The following is a 19,539-nucleotide window of genomic DNA, read 5'->3' on the forward strand; positions in this document are numbered from 1 at the left end:
ACGAAGGATGATGGGTTTCTATATGAGCAGTGGAGTTCCATCGGCTTTCATGGCAGTTGAGAGGCGTCTTATGTATTATTCACTCAACGTGTCTCGAAAGATCGCGGTGAGATCCAATCATAGGATAGAGACGCCACTGTTTATCCGCGTTCCTTCGGCATTCAACTACCCAGGTGCCCCGGCCGTCTTGGAGCGGAATAATCGACGAAAAAGATGGGCTAAGAGCTAAGACGGAAGGTTTTCAGGCTTAGGCCGGCCGGGTTTGTTCTTTATTAGACTTTGTGCACTGCGATGTGGATTCCGGCTCCGGGGGCTGTGCCGCACCGTTCCGGACAGGACCTCAGCGGCGGCCGGTCCGTTAGTTCGAGGGGTACGCGGAGGTGCTGGGGAACACGTAAATATCAAAACAGGCATCAAGTCATGTTCTTCAACTCTCGTGCCGGAAACTGCTAAGAGTGCCGCATCACACTAGTGACGGAATTCCCTAATCAAACGAGCTTGGAAATTCCCCATTTTACTGGAGATTGAAATTTCCCTGCTGCCTTGATTACTTCTGTTCTGATTTTAGTCTACTTGCCCTAGAAATTGACGATGCTAAACCAAACAACTCTCGAGTCCGGTCCTGGTAAGTCATATATGATCAGATATAGCAGTCCATTCAAAAGAACCTCTTTGTAGCAATAGCAGTCAGGTTTGCCTCGAGTCTCATTAATCGCTTTAGACATCTCTCAACTACTTCCTTGAGGGTATCCAGGTGTCAAACACGACTCTCCATCGCGACTTCAACCAATTTCTTGTGCTGCGACAATATTTTCCTACTCAAATATCTTGATCTACCAAACCATTGCTATTTCCAAGAGACCCTGAATTGTTTACTTAGCGCTGTCGCTTTTCGTGGTTGTAGAGGCGTCAGAAGGATGAGGCAGTGCTCCAGCAAGCGGCACGGTGACTGGGAACTTCGATGGAAAGCCACTGATGCTTCATGGTTACAGTGATCATTCTAAACCGAAGGAACTTTGTAATCATTCGAAAACAACGCCGTATTCCGTAAGGCAATGTACCCGAACATTGGAGATCAACTTAGGGGATGGGGAAGCCAGCCCCCCAGGAACCCAAAAAGGCGACTCCCGTTCGGGGCCGGGCCGGGATCCACTCTTTCCGGATAGATTCCCACATGGATCCGGCAGTTCCGAAATTAGAAACAGTCGGTGCCTGCTCGCTTCTTGAATAAGCCCCAATGCCGCTTTGAGCAGAGATCTCCCTCAAGCCACCAGGAATCTCCCAGATACACTGCTGTGTAGGGGCATGCACGATCCATCCTTGAGGAAGCGACCAAGATATCGCGAAAAGAACAACCCGTTTCTGAGTATTATTGGGTCACACCTCTACAAATCTGGATATTCTACGCCGTTACTCCACAAATATGCTTTCTAGCACTCACTCCCACGCGAGAACCGAGGGTTCGATTCATTAGTCCTGAGGTGACCCCATGGCCTTCAGGAGTACCTTATGCCGAGGGCCTGACGTCGTCAATCCCACGAGCAGTCGAATATGACACAAACTGGATTGCCTACCACTGGATCTCAGCGATACCGACCTGAAGGGTCTCAAAGTTCTGGAGCAACCGTTAGTACCACGGACATCGTCACTGACGGAATAATATGGCGGAAACATACCATAATAGCGACCTTGTCCTTGAAGAACGTCTCGCCAAAGTTTCCAATGAACCTGTCGCCGGTCGCCATGGCGCGCACATTCAGAGCGCACCTCCCGTCCGGCAGCGTCTCGACGTAGTGCTTCGGCGTGTTGGTCCAGACCTTGTCTTGTCCAGCAAACTTGTAGCTCACGGTGGGGAACGAGGCGACGTTGCCGCAGTCGACGGAGTACATGGACTGGTTGCCGTTATTGATGATGGTGGGGTCCTCGAGCGTGAGCGGCTGGCCGCCCGTCAGGTTAACGAGCTTGTCGTACGCGTTGGGGGTCAGTGGGATGCCGCGCCCGTACGAGGCGTGGTCGAAGATGGAAGCTTTGCCCGAGCTGTTGGACGTGGGTTCCGTGGGCTGCAGCTCGTCGCCGATCCAGAGCGAGTCGAGGGGCGTGGCCCAGTAGTTGTACAAACCCGGAGAGTACTCAAAGGCAAGCGTGTTGACGTCGGGGAAGACGTAGTTTGCGTACCAGTAAATCTCGCTGTCCTTGACGACCTGGTCGATGATGCCGCCAAAGGACTGGAGGCCGTCGCTGCCACCGCAGGTGGGTTTCATGGACTCTTCGTAGCAGTAGACGAAGCTGATGGTCGGGTTCTTCCATTGGCCGGCCTTCCACTGCTGGTAGAATGGCGACTGGAAAGAAGCTGGAAACGAGTCAGTTCAAAGTGTCATATGAGAAGCTTCATCTACAACTCTTGATCACGTACCATTGTCACCCTTGAAAACAGGGGAGAGACCCAAAACTCCAGTGAAGGGGTACGGGAAAGCAGAGAGATCAAAGTTGGTATCAGAGAACTGCATGATGGAGTTTGAAGTCACCGGGCCGATCTGGACAGCATCTTGCGCATAGTCGACCGTGAGAGGCTCCCAGAAGAAGAAGTGGTTGGGCAGCCAAGTGCGGCTAGGAAAACGCTTAGATGCGTCTCGGTGAGATGTCGACTTGGCCGGGTCGTAGTAGAGCTGCTGCGCGTTGAGGCAGGCCGCGGGGTCGTTTTCTTCTCCGTAGCACTTGGGCGAGAGGATGTACTGGCTGATCCAGGTCCAGTCCACAAAGATGGGGATTTCCTGAGGAGGATTACCGATCTTCTGGTGGGAGAGGAAACCGAACTGGTTCCAGGTGAGTTGCATATCGAAACGATCGGCGGCCCAGCTGCGAGGGGCCCTCATCTTGCCTGCTTCAGTAGAGCCGGCCAAGAGTGGCAGCAGTACTGCAAACTTGGAGAGCTGCATCTTGTCGATGTTATGGAATGGATCTCGGAGCAAGCGCTTGGCAGGAGGATGAAGGTCTATTGTGAGAAATGGGTGAGGGAAAGGAGTGAGCTGATGAGTTTGAAGATGCCACAAGACTGTGATCAGGTCCTCCTTCTTAAACATTTCCTCTCTTCGGAGGTGGTCCCGAGGAAGTCTGGCAGTCAGCGTGGCCCTGATCTCCGTTTCCGTCCCCTCTCGGAGGCTTCAGTGTCATTGAACAAAACTCCAATTCGGGAGAACAAGAAGGTTTATTTTTGCGGAGTGACTAGTGGCCAAGCCACCTTGGTCTCCGTGAGATCGACAGCACTCGTCTTGCATCTCGCCTGGGTTCTCCATGTCTCTTTGTTTTGAATGTGAGTGAAGCCTAACGACATATGTGCGGTCAGAATCATGGGGACGAAGGAAGAAATGAACAGGAGTAGTAAACGACTTCACCAAAGTTGCCGCATACCCGACAATCTGGGACGAGGTTCCACTGCCGGAGACATACCCCCGCATCTCTTTCGAGACTACTGTTGTTGTCGCGATGTCGTCATGGTAGCACACGACATCAAACAGGAACCCCTACCACGGATCTCGATCCAATCAAGCTGTCAACGCTCGTGTGCGTCGCGCTCATGAAGTTTCCCGAAGACCGATGCCATGGTTAACTCCATCGACGCAGGAAACTAAGGAGCATCTGGGGAACAGCCTTCTGTCGTTTCAACGGCTGCGGATCAATCACTCGCCACGCGCTGGCCCTCCTAGTCACCGCCGTGGTCGTCCAGTGTTCCATGGAGAACCTCCGGTGACTCTAAAGGAGAAGCGGATGGCGCCTGGAAGTGGTCCTTTGGGTATCCGTGCCATCTCCTTAGCATCTCTTGTTACTATCGGAGCGGTTCCACGCTTCAAGGCTACGAGATGAATCTTCTCTGGAACACCATCCAGCACGGCTGGAGACTGACATCGTCATCTCGGTCGTGAGAGTTCATCGCCACTTTGCATCACGGTTTGCAACTTTTTGCCATCACGGATTCAGTTTGCAATGTTCGATATAAGACTTGGTCTTCGAGGAGGCTGAAAAGTGCTTCCAGAAGGTCATCAACAAGCTTCTCGGCGCATTCGGTCGTCAAAGGTTCTCGTGAGCATCTCGCCGGTTGACCGGCCTCATTCAAATCAAAAGATATTTTACTTTTACTCACCAAAGCCCAGCTTTTTGCCAAGACTAATTGCTCTCTGCTTTCGCTAAAATCACGACAACTACCGTCTCTTACTCATCTCATCATATTACTCATATTTATCCACATCGCTATTACCAACATGGAGGTTATCACTCTTCTCCAAGGAGACGAAGACTCCCACCTTACACCATTCTTCATGTGCCACGCCATCTCAGGGCTCGCACTACCCTTTCTCCGCCTTGAAGCTCTTAGCGAAGACGATGAGAGGCCAGTATACGGCATCACTTCCCCTATGCATTGCCCTGGAGGCGATGACTTTGAATTTCCCGAAACATTGCGAGACCTCGCTGCACTCTACGTTGAGAAGATCAAAGAAGTCCAACCAATGGGCCCTTACTTATTAGGAGGATGGTCAATGGGCGGTATGATCGCCATGAACATGGCCATGGTTCTGCGCGACCAGGGAGAAAAGGTTACAAAGGTAATCATGCTTGACTCGGCCAACCCGGAGACCTTCCCCTCGTTCCCCAGCGCCAAGGATCACCGCTCCCTCACCCACCTTACCTTCACCAGGACCGTTGCTGCCGACATTAGACTGATGGACGCCGACTGTTCTCCCATCGGGTCGCCCGTCATGAGCGAGAGCGAGTTCGGAGACTACCTGACCCCTAGCGAGAACCGAACGAGTACATGGGGAACCTTTACAACAGAGGTCTCATACTCCAGCAGCACTTCGAGCGATTACGAAGATGATAGCCCGGCTTGGTCCCCGAGCACTCCAGGGTCACCAGCTTGCAGCAGTGACGCCGGATCAGAATACTGCCCCGAGCAGAATCGAATGCTGGAAGACTTTCCTACCGAGGATCAAATCGACGCCGAGATCCTGACAGCAGCTCACGACCTCGAGGTCGCCAAACACGAAGATGGAGAAGAAGGCGACGAGGACGAAGAATTGGACGACGACAACGAGCCGGATCAGGTCCGCGACTTTCTACAAAAGATCAAGAAGCACATCCACAAAGGCCTCGGTCTCATCTCGACCGTCGAGCCGGGCCAGCTGCTCCCCAAGGACGGCGTCTCCGACTTCCACACCGTCCTCATCAAGTGCAAGCCCGACCCGTTCGACGACCCCAACCTGACCCAGCGTGAGCGCGAGGGCGTCATCTTTGTCCGCTCCGTCATGCGCGAGAAGGCCATGTGCTGGGAGGCGGACAAGTTTGCCAAGTTTGAGACGGTGCCCTTCAGCGGCGACCACGATGGCGCGTTCGAGCCACAGCACGTGGGCGAGCTGAGCGGTATTTTCAGAAAGTGTTTGCAGGGTCTGGCATGATCATGGCATTTTGGAGGTTGCCTTCCTGGTTGAAGTCCTGGCGGCTTCATTACTTGTTTTTGTTTACTGTTGGAATTTGTGCTTTAAGGCGCGCATGCATTGAAAGCGATGGATGGCAATGTGATTTACGGTGTTATTGGCGGCATTATTGAGGGCGTTTGGAGTTGATTCCATCTACGGGTCGAATTGTATTGGTGCGTCGGTAAATTAGACATATCTTAGGCATTTACTCTAGTAGCTCACAAAACTGCATTAACTTTATCCTGAAGCTATTCACAATGCTCAACATCACCATCATTACCGCGCATGTAGGAATTCGGGGAGCAAGTCATCTTTCTAAAACGTGTTCCTTTTCTTCATGCCTCATTGACATAGGTCTCATCTTAGCTCCTAGCGGCGGGGCAGTTGATGGGATTATATGGCTTGGCGGCTGCGCAACAAGGCTTGGTCGAAGCATTGCGAATCTCGATCGGAAGGAGGAGCCAGCAGAAAGTAAACAACGAACGTCGAAAAGAGCTGCAGTCTTTGTTTACATTCTCCATCTCCGTGCCCCTCTCCGACATATTGCTTAAGCTCGCGGAGGTATAGAGGCACGCTTAGACTCCCCAATCCCTGCTTCTTCCGGATGAAAGAGGACTGGCCTCCGCCCCCATCTGGATGCATGTCTCCTCCTCCACGGAGATTTTCTGCTGACCGGCAGGTCAATGTTCCAGAAGTTTAAACTACGTTGCATTCGTGTAACGCTGAAATATGACCGAACTCAATTTTACTCGGCGAAGCTTGGTGATCACGAGTGCTAAGAGTATGTAATGTCGTCGGCAGATCAAGAGCGTCAATGGCGCACACCGGCCGACGATAAACATATTTCATTTGTTTCTAGCCCCCAAGTAGAGCGTCTGATCCGGGTGCGAACGAGGCAGAAGTAGGAGACATGTTTTATGATACAGTGTTCGCAACGGTAATTTCAGCTTACAGAGAGGTCTAATGATCATAACTTCATTGATTCTCTATTCCAATAATGCCAAATGCCCATCGCTCATTATGGTGGACTACTAATTCTACTCATATAACCGTCGTGCACTACAATAATCTCAACATCCCGCCATAATCTCGGGCCACTTTCTCCTAGAAACCTTCACTTTCAAGTCACCCTGATAAGATGTCAGCAAAGCGACCTAGATATCTCCAAGACTATTGGACGGCCTACCTTCAGCCAAGGGGAGCCAACCTTGTCAAAATCGAGGTCTTCAAAGTCAACAGTCCGAGGCTGGTCCGGCGAAGCCCAGGTAATATCGTAGGACCGCAACAGCGTCGTTAAGGTCTGCGTCACAATGATCATGGCCATCTTCTCTCCTGGACATCGATGGCTGCCGCCGCCAAACAGCATGCTCTTCACACTGTTGCCGTCCTTTTCTTCGAGGTTAACAAGCTTGTTCTCGGCATTGAGCCAACGTCCGGGCATCCAGGTGTCCGGGTTCGGATAATTGGCGGGGTCATGGTGTGTCAAGTAGGGCGAGATGGACACGACTGAGCCCTTTGGCACGATAATATCCGTACCTGGGACAGGTACTTCCTGCATCGCGAGACGGAGGCACTTCATGCCTGCATAGTAGCGCATCGTCTCCTTGATACAGGCCTGTAGAAGCGCCGAGTCTGTATTTCCGCTACGGGCATCTCTCTTCACGGCTGCCATGACATCGGGATGGCGTAAAAGCTGAGGCGTTTGTCAGTTTTGCTGCTCATTCACGTGAAGAGATGAAGACGATACGTACGCATACCACGACCCACGATATCGCAGCGACTGTGGAAGTGTGAGCAGCAAACATCAAAACAGTGTGATGAGAAGGAAGAAAGTGCCTCAAAGGTGCCATGCTCTGTTCGTGCAGCGTGTGCGTGATGTAGTCCGGCAGGTCAGTCTCGAGGTCACCATTCTTCGCCGCGACGTGTCGCTGGCTAAGCTTTTCCCAAAAGATCTCCTTCACGCGCTCACGAGCGCGATGCAACCTCCTCGCCGGGGGGTGAGGCGCCCAGTCGGGCAGCACAAAGGACCAGATGCTGCCAATATCGGACTCCATCGCGTGCAATAAGCCCAAGAGCTCTTCGCTCGACTTGTAAAAGTCATCGCCCATCAACGTTCTGACAATGACCTTGTGCGTCAATTCGGACACGCCGTCAAAGAGCTCCACATCGGTCTTGGTCGTCCACTCAAGTGCGCAGCGGTGCGTCTCCTCCACGGTACACTTGGCCATGTGCGCCTGAGCCGTGGCGCGGTTGATGTACCGGCTGAGGGAGCCGACCATGACCCTGATGTTATCCATGTATCCAGGGTCGAGTATCTTGTTGAGAAATATTCCCTAACAATCACATGTGAGTTGAGACAAGTCCTACTTTTCTAAATGTCTCAAAATCCGGGGTTGAGGTGGCTTATCTGGGAGAAGGGTGACCTCACCATTCCGTGGCCGAAAGACCAAGCCTTCTCGGGCATGTCGAGATAAGCCTTGTTGAGCTCATTTCCACGAAGCCAGACATTGTGGACCGTTAGGATCTGAATCGAGAAGATATTACCGCATTGGGATTGAGCTCGACGGATGAGCGAGATGGGCTTGACTGCGTAGTCGTGGGCGTCGCTGAGGAAGGAGAAGAAGCCCTCGCCTTTGTAGGCGGGGATCGTCCTAGGCTTGGAATACCATCTTGCTAGAAGTATTACTGCGACCAACAGTGCTGGAAGAATCAACATCATTCGAGGAGTGAACGACGACTGGACCGGCGGAGGAACGAGTGTGACTGGTGTATGAGCCAGACGGGCTCGCGGATACACTCGAAGAGAGAAAATAACGAGAAATATTGGTGGACTCGTCCAGGAAAAAGGATCTGGAGGGCACGAGTCTTTCTTAAGTTCAGCAAATTATCAATCTCCATGAACACTGAGAGATGCCCGACGGCGGAGGTCCGTCCGAAGCCAACGAGACAACAACAAAACAACAATTACCTTCGTGGTGGATGTTGAGATGAACTCCATCGCGTAGCCAAGGCCACCCGAAACATGTTGACAGGACGGTGAAGGTCGACTTTCTTGCTCCGGTGGGTAAACAAAACGTCCCTCCGAAAGGCCTCGGAATGCGGTGATGTCCAGGCGTTGGGCTCAAGGGATGATTTAGCCTCGTCGATCTGGGGTATGAGCCGCTCCATCGAAACTGTGGCTTGAAGTGGCTCATGCATGAATACTCTAAGATATTCTTTGCATCAAGCTTAAAATCCCGTGACTTGAAGATCCTGCACATGCCTATTTCAGCTTGAGGATTTGCGGGAGCAGTCAGATGCGACTCCCATTATCTCCTCGTCGATATGCTTCAGCCCGTCGGAGATCGCGAGCGCCTGACTCCGCCGATCCTCGAGCATGGCATGGATGAAACCTAACTCAATGGAATCACTTTCACATATGGATTATACGAAGTTGGGCTCCTCTTCCCTGGGTTCGGACTACGGAGAGAGCTTGAGGAGTCATGGGTGCGCGGCCAAGGTCCGCCTGCGCCTTGGACATCTCGATCTCATAAGACCCATGCTGCTAGCGTTCCGCCGATCGCTTTTAGCAAAGAATCGTTTAATAATTGTTCAAACGCGTAAGAGAGGACTCCGCCGGAAGCTTTTCGATGGCTTGGCTTCGTCGGAGGTAAACATGCTAGTTGGATGTTTCTCGTATATTGTCTGCATCACATTTGGCCAAGTACCCTTCCCCTTGGAATTTGCGGTTGCACGATGCGACAGATGTCGCATTGAGAGCTTCTAGAACATCACTCAGGACGACGGTTCACTTTATTTCACCGTCGAATCCCGGTGGCGTACGTCATGCAATGCCCTCTCCGAAGGTCCGGGTGGATTGCTGTGCCGTGAACATACGCAAACGGACTATAGAACTGCTCTTACCCTGTCGATGTCGCGTGACAATTTGAGTGGATATGTCTACTTCTTTCAAATGGAGGATGAGGGTCGACCCAGAATATATTTTCGACGATAAACCCTCCAGTCCTAACCCAATTCTTGGCGCCATCGCTCAGCGACACTGGTCTCTTTGGCAACAGCTGTCTTCGCCCATGTTATCGTCTAATTCTGATGGTTTTCATTCTTATACTCTGACAACTCATGGTTTACTTTCATTCTAAGTATTATGGGCTTTTATTTCTTGCTATTACTGAAGGGCCCTCTGAACGCACGCATAGTTGGTAGGCTCACCTAAAATGAGATACTGGTAAGGCCAGTGGTCTGGAGATAAGTGAAAGAAGCTTTGAGAGGATTCGCATCAAAATCGCAGCGAAACCTAGATCCATCGATCGTTTTTATGCACCCTATGCCCAGTTTGACGTGTTGAAGTACACTCTATGCTCAGATCAACGAGTCTCTTCAGGCGATTGGGAAACTATCTAGATACTGCCAGCCCGCCTTTCTGCCCTTTTTCTTCTCTTCGCATATCGTAAACTCTTATCTTAAAATTGACGTGATTGCAAAAGCCTCGACGAAATTAAGACCAATGTTGACACGATCCTTTTGTGCTGTCTGGTGATCTTATCATGCCAACATAGAGTGCCGATCGCCGAAATGTTGGATTATGCGGTTGCTCGCTCGAGGTATCCTGGCCTATTTCACGATTCAAAGAGCCACCGAAATCAAGGGTCAAGCCAGTCAAGAGCTGCTGGCTGTTCTTCTTTTACAAAGCATACTTCCGATGTTCTCCGGAGTCTTCCGTGTTGACTCGGACGGAGGCTGTGCCTTCTCAGCCAATCAGATCTTACCACCGGCCGTTGCAGCGGGATCCACCCCGGGGCTCCCATCCGTCTCCTAGCGGAGGAGCCTAGGTAACAGCATCCAACATATCACAGCCACTCTCACCCAAGCCGGACTTTGTTCTTGGAAGTCCATTTCGCTAATCTAATCCTTGGCGTCTCGTTTGACTATCGACCGATTGTGCTTCGTATTATACTTTTGCCAACTAAGGACCAAGACGGAGGAAAGAGGGCTGTACATATCCTCGATCTTGTGGTCTGCGAAGCAGGGGAGAAGGGGGCCCAAAAGATCATCGGCGCAATGTATTTAACAGTCACCCGCGACCTTCCGGAAGAACTCCTTCCTGCCCTACCAGCAACCACAGACCATCCTCCTCGTCAACGAATCAGCCAACCCGCCATAGCTCCTCGCCATGCAGCTGTCACTTCTCCTCGCTGCGTTTTCTGCGCAGGCAGTCCTTGCCGCACCTCGGATCAAAAGAGACGCCCTCAAATCATGTGTGGAGGAGGTCTTTGGAGGGAACGCGGCTCTGCGCATCGTGACACCGACTGATCCTACATACCACGATGCGAGAATCGGAGAGGCCATCCAGTGAGATCGGTATACTGCCTCAAAGCTCAGGACACAGTGCTTACCATATGGTCAACAGGTTTACACAGATGCCAGTGTTGATTGCTTACGCAGAAGAGCCATATGAAGTTGCACCCTTGATCCAATGCGCAAAGACGAGTGGCATCAAAGCAGTCCCCAGAACCGGTGGTCACCAGTAAGCATTCAACATCTCCAAACCTGCCCTCGGTGAGTTCAAAGTAACTTACTTTGCACAGCTTCCTCGGGTACTCCGCCCTCCAAGATGCCCTCGTCATCGACATCACCCACATCGACTACGTCAACATCGCAGCAGACAAAAAGACCGCCACCGTCGGCGCCGGCATCCGCTTCGGCGCCCTCTACACGGCCCTCGGCCAGCAAGGCCTCGACTGGACGGGCGGCATCTGCCCCACAGTCGGCATCTCGGGCTTCCTCTCCGCGGGCGGCTTCAACATGCAGATGCGCCAAAACGGCCTCGGCGTCGACAACGTCGAGTCCGCAAAGGTAGTCACCTCGGACGGCTGCATCGTAACGGCCTCCCGCGACGAAAACGCCGACCTCTTCTTCGCCATCCGCGGCGGCGGCGGCGGATCCTACGGCATCGTCATCGAGTGGACGCTGCGCATGTACGAGTTCCCCCGGTCCGCCATGGTGTACCTGCAGTGGAACGGCTCCGACACGCGGTTCGATATCGCAAAGACGTTCCATGAGTGGGCGCCCCGCGCGGACAGCGCCCTCAGCTCGCAGGTGAACTTGTACAAGAACCGCACCGACGTGATCGGGTGGTGCTACGGCTGCACTCTCGACAAGCTGCAGGGCATGGTGAACGCCTCCGGGCTCCTGGGTATCGGCAAACCGGCGGCGTACATCTCGGGCGGGTGCAACACCATCAACGCCCGCCTCTTCGGCTACGGCGTCAACGAGTGCGGCGCCGACGAGGCCGTTGCGCAAGTCGCGCCCTTTGTCGTCAACACGATCCAGCAGCCGTTCGTCCAGATCCCGGGTTACGCAAACTTCACTTACAACGAGACGACAAAAGCGCCCGAGCTACCCCCCGCGCAGCCCTGGGCGCGCTTCATCCGCCTGTCGAAATCCTTCATGGTCCAAAAGGATAAGCTGCTCACTGACGAGACGATGAAGAACGCCATCTCGCGGATCGACGAGCTCGACGACGCGGCGCAGGGGTGGATCGAGTGGCACGCGTGGAACATTTCGGTCGCGGGCGATGCGGCGTTTGCGTGGCGCGAGCAGGCGTATTCGCACATGGAGTTCATCGTGTCCAGCTCCGCGGATGAGAAGGTCCATGCTGGCTATGTGAAGTGGTTCAAGAGCCTGGAGGATTACCTTCGTCCTCTTGTTGGGTGGGTCCTTCTTCGTTCTAGTTGTGTTTTGAGCCTGATGAGAATGAGTGACTGATGAGAGTGACAACAGAATGGCGAGTTACTCGGGCTACATGGATGACACGATTTCCACCCCTCCGCTTGATTCGTACTACGGCGCCAATGTCGCAAAGCTGTCTCAAATCAAGTCCAAGTACGATCCCCAGGGCTTCTTCGCGAATGTAAGTATATCAACCGCCAGACAAACTGAATACATCGACTAACGAAGAGAACATAGCCTCTGAGTATCAGAGCTCTCTACCCAAACCAAACGGTGACCGGAGACAGCTGTCTGTAGATAAGGTGAAGACAGATCACGGTACAAGGTTACCGAAGAACCGTATGACTGTGACGTCAGAACATAGCGTGCTTGATGACAAGCTGTAATCCGGCTGTGGAGCGAGATTCCGTCGATGGAAATGTAATGTAGCTGAAAGATCATCCCTTCACCCGCGCATGATCGAGTCAAGATAACCCACCCGATTGGGTCCCAAACATCAGATGAGTTGAACAAGCTCTCTTACCGAGGCCGTATCCCGCGCGGGGTCGACCGTGCAATGTCCGTCACTTTGAATTGGCTTTTTTGCTCCTTCATTCTCCCACTCTCACACTCGTATTCTGATCTCAGATTGGTAAATGTACCTGCAGAAACATAAGCACCATGAATACCACATTTGACCGAGGAGCGCCAAGACCTGATGAATTGAGCGATGCGGGTTCTCTCTTACGGTAAGTCAATAAGCTGAAAAGCGATCTGATCTGAAATCTCGCTGTAATTGTGTTTGTGCTGTTGAGTTGTTGCGATTGAGGTCACAGCATTATCTCGTTCTGTCCGAAAGCGTCCATGATAGAAGAGAAGTTGAGTCACCTTTGGACTTCATGCTGCCTGCATGTCTTTTCCTCATCTAGAACCCGGGTCCTGCATCCATGATTTCCGTCCGGCTTCTTTCAGCATTCTTATTGGACTTTGAATGAGTGCTCAAAGTCGAGAATCTTTACAGTGAGCAAACTGCTTCAGTCTCATCCTCAAAACTCACATCTTCTTCTGGCGATGTCTCCCACTGACCAGAGACCAAGGCAACCCCAAACCATAATCTGGCTCAAGACCTCAGACCAGTCCTTTGCAATCCACAAGTCCCTCCTAGTAGAGTCCTCAAAATACTTCCAACGCTGCCTCGACGGACCCTTCGCCGAATCCCACACAAACACAATCGACCTCAACGACACCGACGACAACGCAGACGGAAACGACGGCGAAGTCAACGTCAGCATCAGCCCGCTGACCCTAGGCACCTACGTGAAACTATGCTACTTCACCCGCCTCACGGCCCAGCGCGTCAAACGCTGCCGCCGCAACGCGGCGGACCGCCCGGGCGAGGACGCCGTCTACTACGAGGTCTCCCCCTTCTCCCTGAAACCCTGCGACATGCACACCCCGCACGACCTGACGGAGCTCGTCGACATGTGGTCCCTCTGCGACCGCTTCCACGACGACCTGCTCCTGGGGAAAGTGTCCACCGCCATCCGCGAGACGCTCGACGTCGGGGCCGCGAAGCTCGGCGGCAGCTGCGGCGGCGGCGGCGGAGGCGGTGATGCACAGCAGCAACACGGCGCCGAGTGGTGGGTCTTCAACTTCGCCAACGGCTACGTCGCGCTGGCGAGCCTTCACCGGAGGAGAGACGACGACGTCGAGGGGTTGATGGAGAGGTTGCGGGATCTGTTTGTGCAAAACTGTTCGCCGGCTTCGTGGGAGAGGCTCGCGGGCCAGTTGCCTAGCGAGTTCGTGGTTGCGGCGTCGATTGCGTTCCAGGCCAAGATGGCGACGTTGATGCCGCACGAGGCGGCGATTGCAAGGGTCAATGGGGCGAGTCTGTGTTATGAGTGTAAGACTAGGGTGCAGACGGCTTTGAAGAGATGAAGATAGATGTACGTTTTTCTCTTGGATCCGTTTCTAATGATTGTTTCGGCTGCAAATGGGATGCCAAAGCGGTCATTTTTCGGCTGTGACAGCAGAAGAGGAATTCCTTCAGACCTGCCATGAGGGCTATTATTGAGTTGATGTGGATTCCCTTACACTATGAAGACCAGATTACGTCTGTCTTATAGGGTAAGCCAAAGTCGATGCACGGTGGTGTTTGTTTTGGGATCAAAGCCTTGGTGGTCTACGATCCTCGTGGTTCCCTCCATCCTGTATCTTGGACAAAGACAATAGACAGAATCGCTGGCTGTATGAGTACTCCTCATGTTCTGAAAACCGATAGATAGGCCCAGACTTTGGCTGCTCCACAGTGAGGGCTGAAAATCACTATGATCACCTGCTTGGATGACGGTGAGTAGCCCTCGATATCTCATGGCTGACATGCAGAGGAGCTTCAACTGATCAACGTCTACGAGATCCCTCAATCACCGTGATATCCCGCATATAACTCTGCTTGAAATGTAAAGCAGATATCATTGATGCACGTAATACCTGAGCCGAATTCTTTCCTCCCACCCAACCATCTTTTGTACGCGCCACAATGGTATACATGGAACCGACACCCCTCGAACCCCTTTCTATATGCACCTAATCTGCTCCACCAGCTTCAACAAACACACTTCATCATCTCTTTAAAACTCTCTTACACCAAACATCCATCCCCATCACATCCTCATTGCTTTCCCTGACTAACATCAGGATACACATCAAACCTCCTCTGCGAATTAATAGGAATATTCCTCCTCGCCTCCTCAATCTTCTCACCCTCCAACTCCCACGAAACGGTTCCCTCCCCCTCCTCCGCCTCGACAAGCACATTCGCCATCGGGTCGATAATCAACGAGTGTCCCCAAGCGTGGTACGTCGCGCCCATGTCCCGCGCGGGACTGCACATGGCCACGTAAATCTGGTTATCCACCGCCCTCCCCTGCCCCAGCAGCCGCCAGTGCATCGGCCCCGTCGTCAAGTTGAAGGCGCCCGGGTACACGAGCGCGAAGCACCCCCTGCGCGCGGCGATGGCCGCCAGCTCGGGGAACCGCACGTCGTAGCAGATGGCCACCGAGATCCGCCCGTACTCGGGGAGGTCCACGACGGTGACCTGGTCGCCGGGGCTCAACACCTCGCTCTCCTTGAAGGTGATCTTGCCCGGGATATCGATGTCGAACAGATGCACCTTGCGATGCGTCGCCAACAACTTCCCCTCGGGCGAAAAGATCAAGCTCGTGTTGTAGAATTTCCCCGTCTCGGCATCCAGCTCCGGGACGGAGCCACCGACGAGGTAGCTCCCGCTCTCGCTCGCCATGGCCGCCAACGCGTGGAAGCTGGGGCTCTGTTCCTTGGTGGGCGGGGACGGGAGCAGCGTCTCGGCGTACTTTGGGAAGTAGTCGCACCCGTAGGGCGAGTTGAAGCACTCGGGCAGGACGACGATTTTGGCGCCGGCGGCGCTGGCCTGGAGGACCTTGGCGCGGGCGTTGGCGAGGTTGGCGGCCTTGTCGGCGCCCGAGGCGAGCTGGATGCAGGCTAGCTTGACGGGCTTCTTGAGCACCGGGGACGGGAGGGACGACATCTTGCGGACGTTGCGATGAAAGTTGCCAAAGGGGACGAGGCGGTGGGCAGGAGAGTTGGTGATTGTTGTTGATAGGGTGCGTAGAGTGCGGAAGGCGAGGCGCATTGTATGTTGGAAGAAAGGGCTACGTACTTTCCGAAGCGGAGGGGGTTGCGATTTGCGAGTGACGTTTGGTTCGGCGCGGTGGTGGTGGTGGGGGGAGGAACGATAACGGCGGGGTAGCTGCCGTGACGGGCTTCGCGGTCGGAGCTCATCCCTGCGGTTCGGCTATTGACCGCATATCGCACTGTGTTTGTAGCATTCGGAGAGACGAATTCCTACAGTGCGAGGTACCTTTCACGGCTCCGAATTGTCCGATCCGTTATCGGGAAATTGAATTGCTTCGGCCCGGCTCCGATTGGCCTTTACCTTGGACTCCCCCGCGTTCAGCCGCCGCTAATCACTTTGTTTTCTCCTTGGACATTCCTTACTCCGTGATCAAGAAGGACCCTTGCTCATCATCACGCCTCCATATATAGTACGCAGTATTGTATTATCTCATTGATATACGGCTAGTGTCTTCCGAATTCTCATCGTCGTTTAAAATATAAGACCAGTCGTAGTATGCCACCTCGAATCACACAGACCTCATCGAGTAGAATCGATTCAATCCTCCGAATCATCCCTCCATCCCCGAAACACAAGACACATAGACTCCATCGCCATGCCTACCATCCCCCATGGTGATGAATACCCTCCCACCTACACTCTCCCGGGCCGAGTAGGTAAAGGAATGTTTCTACGTAGCTTATAAGCTAGGGAGCAATCCACAACAGACATTCCATACCCCAACAAAGATCCCAGATCTCAACGCTACGGGAACCGGGCTACAGCTTTACCGTGGCACGCAAACTGAACCCACCTAACCCAGCAACATCGGAACCTAACCAAGACTCGTTTGCGATTCCCGTGCCACACCTTACATTCCAGGTCAACTTACATACCAGCGAATGAACCCAAGCAATCGGTAAACCTCACGACGCACCGGTTGGCCGTCCGCCGCCGCCTTTCTTGCTTTACCCCAGGCGACGGGCTGAGATAGAATGCAAAAGAAAGGAAAATCAGAAATCCCCAACGACGTTGTAACAGGCACGCACCCTTACTTACCCCAATCTCTCTTCCTCCCGATAAACAGCTGAATCTTTTTTTTTTCGGCAGCCTGCCTGGCGACGTTCGTCCGGCCAAATCAGCTCTTGCTTCCCCCGCGTGAAACATCTTCTTTGTAAGCTCATGTTTGGGGTATCACAAAATCCGAAACCATGACAAGCCCAGTCCAGTCCAATTCTCCCGGACGCCAGTTATCGGTGAGAGCACGACGTAGTATCAATAACCGTTGCAGTCTGGTCCCAACCCAACTCCTTGGGTCGGATATGCCACTCCTACATGAAAGCTTAAAATTGAGGCTGATGTTTCTTCAATGCGAAGAGTGTCAGGCATTGGAGGCTCGACCGAAAATAAACTCCATCGAACAAGATCCCTTTACATATTTAGAGCATACGCATTGGGCGGTCATCAGACGGAATTTTTAACATGTTTTATCTGATTTTTTCCTTTTCTCTTGCAAATGAGATAGCTGCTTGCTCTGTAGCCCGCGGCGCTTCCGCCTCGCAGCATAAATCCACACACATGTCTTTCCCCTGACCCCCAATGTGAGCGGCAAAGCTTTGAAACACTTGATTAGGTATCAATCCATCGTTACGCGAATCCAATTCTGCTCGGCCTCTCTCTCCACTCGCTCCCGTTTCGTCTCATACTAACCACCCTTCGCAACCTGCTCCGCCTTCTTTCCTTTCTTCCCATGAGCCTCAACCTTGAAGCTCCGAGTTGGGACCACTCTCAGTGGTTTGTTTACTGTTCTTCTACTGGCCTCGGCTGCGCGGTACCAACGACCGCTGTGATGATAATAATATGCAGAAAAAATAGCCGAGTGATCCACCCACAAATTTTTTTTTGCCAAACTCTCTGTTCAGACCAACGCCGGCATATGAACAATAGATGACGAGAAATTAGACACAAAGGAAGTGGAGTAATATACATCCATATCGGTGCCGGCGTCCGCAATGGACTCGCTGATGTATCGCGACCGGGAGGCCCAGGCGTGTAATCGCAAATATACGACAAAGTGGCAATCATCGTGAATGACTAGCGCCGCTGGGCGGGGCCGTGATGAGCTTAGGAAAGCCGGAAAGACCGCGGGTATCGATTAGAGTTGGCATGTTTCATGCATGCCGTGGGGTGGGGGATTGAGGATAATCATAGGCCACCTGGTGACCCAATATCGCTGGCTCTGCTTTATAGTATCAGCTGCTTGAGGTTGCGCTGGATAATCATATCCTGGACCGAGCCCATCGTGATCTTGAGCAGGTTCGTATCAGTGGCGTTCGTGAAATGTCCGTAAATTTCCTTCTCGGTGTTTCGGTTGAGGGCGCGGAACTTGTCCAAGAAGTACTTGCTGGCAGACTTCCAGTCTTCGGCGGGGCCGTGGTAATCCGTGAAACCGTGCGACGTGATTGGGTTGTTAGGGAGCTTCTCCTTGAAGAGATCCATCTTGTTCAGAAAGAGGATAAGGGCAGACTTCGTGAACCAGTGCGAGTTGGCAATCGACTCCCAGAGCATGAGCGCTTCGTTCATTTGGTTCTGTTGGGTTGGTCAGCTTGACAGAAAGCGAGAAAAAATAGACTCGGTCACACTTACGCCGTCCTTGTCCTCGACCAAACATTGATCGTATCCGCTGATGGCGACAAGGAAGAGCAAGCAATTGACATTTTCGAAGCAGTGGATCCACTTCTTCCGTTCTGAACGTTGGCCACCGACGTCGAACATGCGGTATGTCAGTTGACCGAGGTCGAAAACCGTTTCGGTGATTCCCGTGGTTCGCAGTCTTGATCGCAACAAATCTTGGTCTGTGGGCTCGTAGCTCGCATCCCAAATGCGGTCCAAATCGTCACAGAAGCTATATCGGTTAGGCATATTGTCTGCAAAGGCAGGTGGTGCGACAGTATGCTTACTATGCCAGGTTGTCGTGGAGGGCGAACTCGTTGCCCTTTGCTATTGCCTGCTTGACACCACTGTCGACCCAGAGTTCTTTGACAGGTTGCAGGTAATCGCGCGGGAGAGGGTCTTGGGCGTTGATCTCGTGTTCCACCAAGATATGCGCCATGTGCTTCTGTAAGAGACACCATGTGTTAGCCGGGCCGTTCTATTCATTGCACGCACGAAGAGTGACAGGATGTCTCGAGGTTGTCGCACGCAATTGGCGTCAACATGAGCTTTATCGGGGGTCGCTTGCCTCATTTTCGGGGTTGCTGAACTCGATTCCCATTTCGGTCATGGCATCTTGGATCAAACGGAATGATTGGACAATGTTGTTGAACACGACCGGCTTCCATTCGAGCTTTTCGTTCTTGCTGAAACCTTGTGCGTAAATCAACTTCATTTGCTTCAGGACAGTGGATTTTCCAGATTCTCCGGCACCTGTGCAAATGAAAACAAAGTCAGCGCACGAACAGATTCATTGTGCTAGTTAGCGATCGCGACAACATACCCAGCAACAACAGCTTAACTTCTTTGGATAGGCGCTTCTCATCTTGTCGGATCATGCGGTCGAGGTCGCGCGAACGAGCACCACCGCCGTCATCTTTTGTTCGAGCCCCGAAACACATATTGGTGTAGGGACGTTTATCGCCGAATAACTTGGGTGCACGAAGGAGCCGGCGCGGTGACGCTGAACAAGTGTTGGGGCAAAAAAGAAAAGAAAGT

The 19,539-nt window shown here is 52.8% G+C and overlaps 9 protein-coding genes across 9 annotated transcripts; 4 read left to right on the forward strand and 5 right to left on the reverse strand.

Annotated features, from left to right (window-relative positions):
* Positions 1-10: 10 nt before the first annotated feature.
* On the forward strand, positions 11-1,434 carry CLUP02_10853 (uncharacterized protein; the record flags this gene model as incomplete). The annotated part of the gene is made up of 9 exons (XM_049289825.1): positions 11-173; positions 277-353; positions 419-471; positions 569-625; positions 679-691; positions 722-796; positions 905-945; positions 1,012-1,047; positions 1,302-1,434. The coding sequence occupies 9 exons, from the start codon at positions 11-13 to the stop codon at positions 1,432-1,434; spliced, it is 648 nt and encodes a 215-aa protein (XP_049146970.1).
* A 136-nt stretch (positions 1,435-1,570) lies between these two features.
* CLUP02_10854 (uncharacterized protein) lies at positions 1,571-2,936 on the reverse strand (the record flags this gene model as incomplete). The annotated part of the gene is made up of 3 exons (XM_049289826.1): positions 1,571-1,615; positions 1,677-2,350; positions 2,414-2,936. The coding sequence occupies 3 exons, from the start codon at positions 2,934-2,936 to the stop codon at positions 1,571-1,573; spliced, it is 1,242 nt and encodes a 413-aa protein (XP_049146971.1).
* Positions 2,937-3,594: 658 nt separating this feature from the next.
* CLUP02_10855 (uncharacterized protein) lies at positions 3,595-3,861 on the forward strand (the record flags this gene model as incomplete). The annotated part of the gene is made up of 1 exon (XM_049289827.1): positions 3,595-3,861. The coding sequence occupies one exon, from the start codon at positions 3,595-3,597 to the stop codon at positions 3,859-3,861; it is 267 nt and encodes an 88-aa protein (XP_049146972.1).
* Positions 3,862-4,256: 395 nt separating this feature from the next.
* Positions 4,257-5,447, forward strand: CLUP02_10856 (uncharacterized protein; the record flags this gene model as incomplete). Its single annotated transcript, XM_049289828.1, has 1 exon — positions 4,257-5,447. One exon carries the CDS (start codon positions 4,257-4,259, stop codon positions 5,445-5,447), a length of 1,191 nt encoding a protein of 396 aa, XP_049146973.1.
* A 1,091-nt stretch (positions 5,448-6,538) lies between these two features.
* CLUP02_10857 (uncharacterized protein) lies at positions 6,539-8,187 on the reverse strand (the record flags this gene model as incomplete). The annotated part of the gene is made up of 4 exons (XM_049289829.1): positions 6,539-6,598; positions 6,655-7,161; positions 7,220-7,801; positions 7,897-8,187. 4 exons carry the CDS (start codon positions 8,185-8,187, stop codon positions 6,539-6,541), a joined length of 1,440 nt encoding a protein of 479 aa, XP_049146974.1.
* A 1,863-nt stretch (positions 8,188-10,050) lies between these two features.
* On the forward strand, positions 10,051-14,608 carry CLUP02_10858 (uncharacterized protein; the record flags this gene model as incomplete). The annotated part of the gene is made up of 18 exons (XM_049289830.1): positions 10,051-10,275; positions 10,337-10,355; positions 10,444-10,481; positions 10,540-10,602; positions 10,630-10,817; positions 10,876-10,992; positions 11,054-12,178; positions 12,249-12,378; positions 12,435-12,486; positions 12,562-12,617; positions 12,667-12,755; positions 12,845-12,925; positions 13,013-13,112; positions 13,182-14,090; positions 14,207-14,289; positions 14,349-14,440; positions 14,490-14,525; positions 14,562-14,608. The coding sequence occupies 18 exons, from the start codon at positions 10,051-10,053 to the stop codon at positions 14,606-14,608; spliced, it is 3,450 nt and encodes a 1,149-aa protein (XP_049146975.1).
* Positions 14,609-14,847: 239 nt separating this feature from the next.
* CLUP02_10859 (carbon-nitrogen hydrolase) lies at positions 14,848-15,846 on the reverse strand (the record flags this gene model as incomplete). Its single annotated transcript, XM_049289831.1, has 1 exon — positions 14,848-15,846. One exon carries the CDS (start codon positions 15,844-15,846, stop codon positions 14,848-14,850), a length of 999 nt encoding a protein of 332 aa, XP_049146976.1.
* Positions 15,847-17,315: 1,469 nt separating this feature from the next.
* Positions 17,316-17,913, reverse strand: CLUP02_10860 (uncharacterized protein; the record flags this gene model as incomplete). The annotated part of the gene is made up of 3 exons (XM_049289832.1): positions 17,316-17,452; positions 17,539-17,672; positions 17,795-17,913. 3 exons carry the CDS (start codon positions 17,911-17,913, stop codon positions 17,316-17,318), a joined length of 390 nt encoding a protein of 129 aa, XP_049146977.1.
* Positions 17,914-18,072: 159 nt separating this feature from the next.
* On the reverse strand, positions 18,073-19,442 carry CLUP02_10861 (guanine nucleotide-binding protein alpha-2 subunit; the record flags this gene model as incomplete). The annotated part of the gene is made up of 5 exons (XM_049289833.1): positions 18,073-18,417; positions 18,475-18,733; positions 18,789-18,946; positions 19,142-19,254; positions 19,325-19,442. 5 exons carry the CDS (start codon positions 19,440-19,442, stop codon positions 18,073-18,075), a joined length of 993 nt encoding a protein of 330 aa, XP_049146978.1.
* Between the last annotated feature and the right edge of the window lie 97 nt (positions 19,443-19,539).

This window comes from Colletotrichum lupini, chromosome 5, assembly GCF_023278565.1.
Source record: "Colletotrichum lupini chromosome 5, complete sequence".
Lineage (NCBI taxonomy): Eukaryota > Fungi > Ascomycota > Sordariomycetes > Glomerellales > Glomerellaceae > Colletotrichum > Colletotrichum lupini.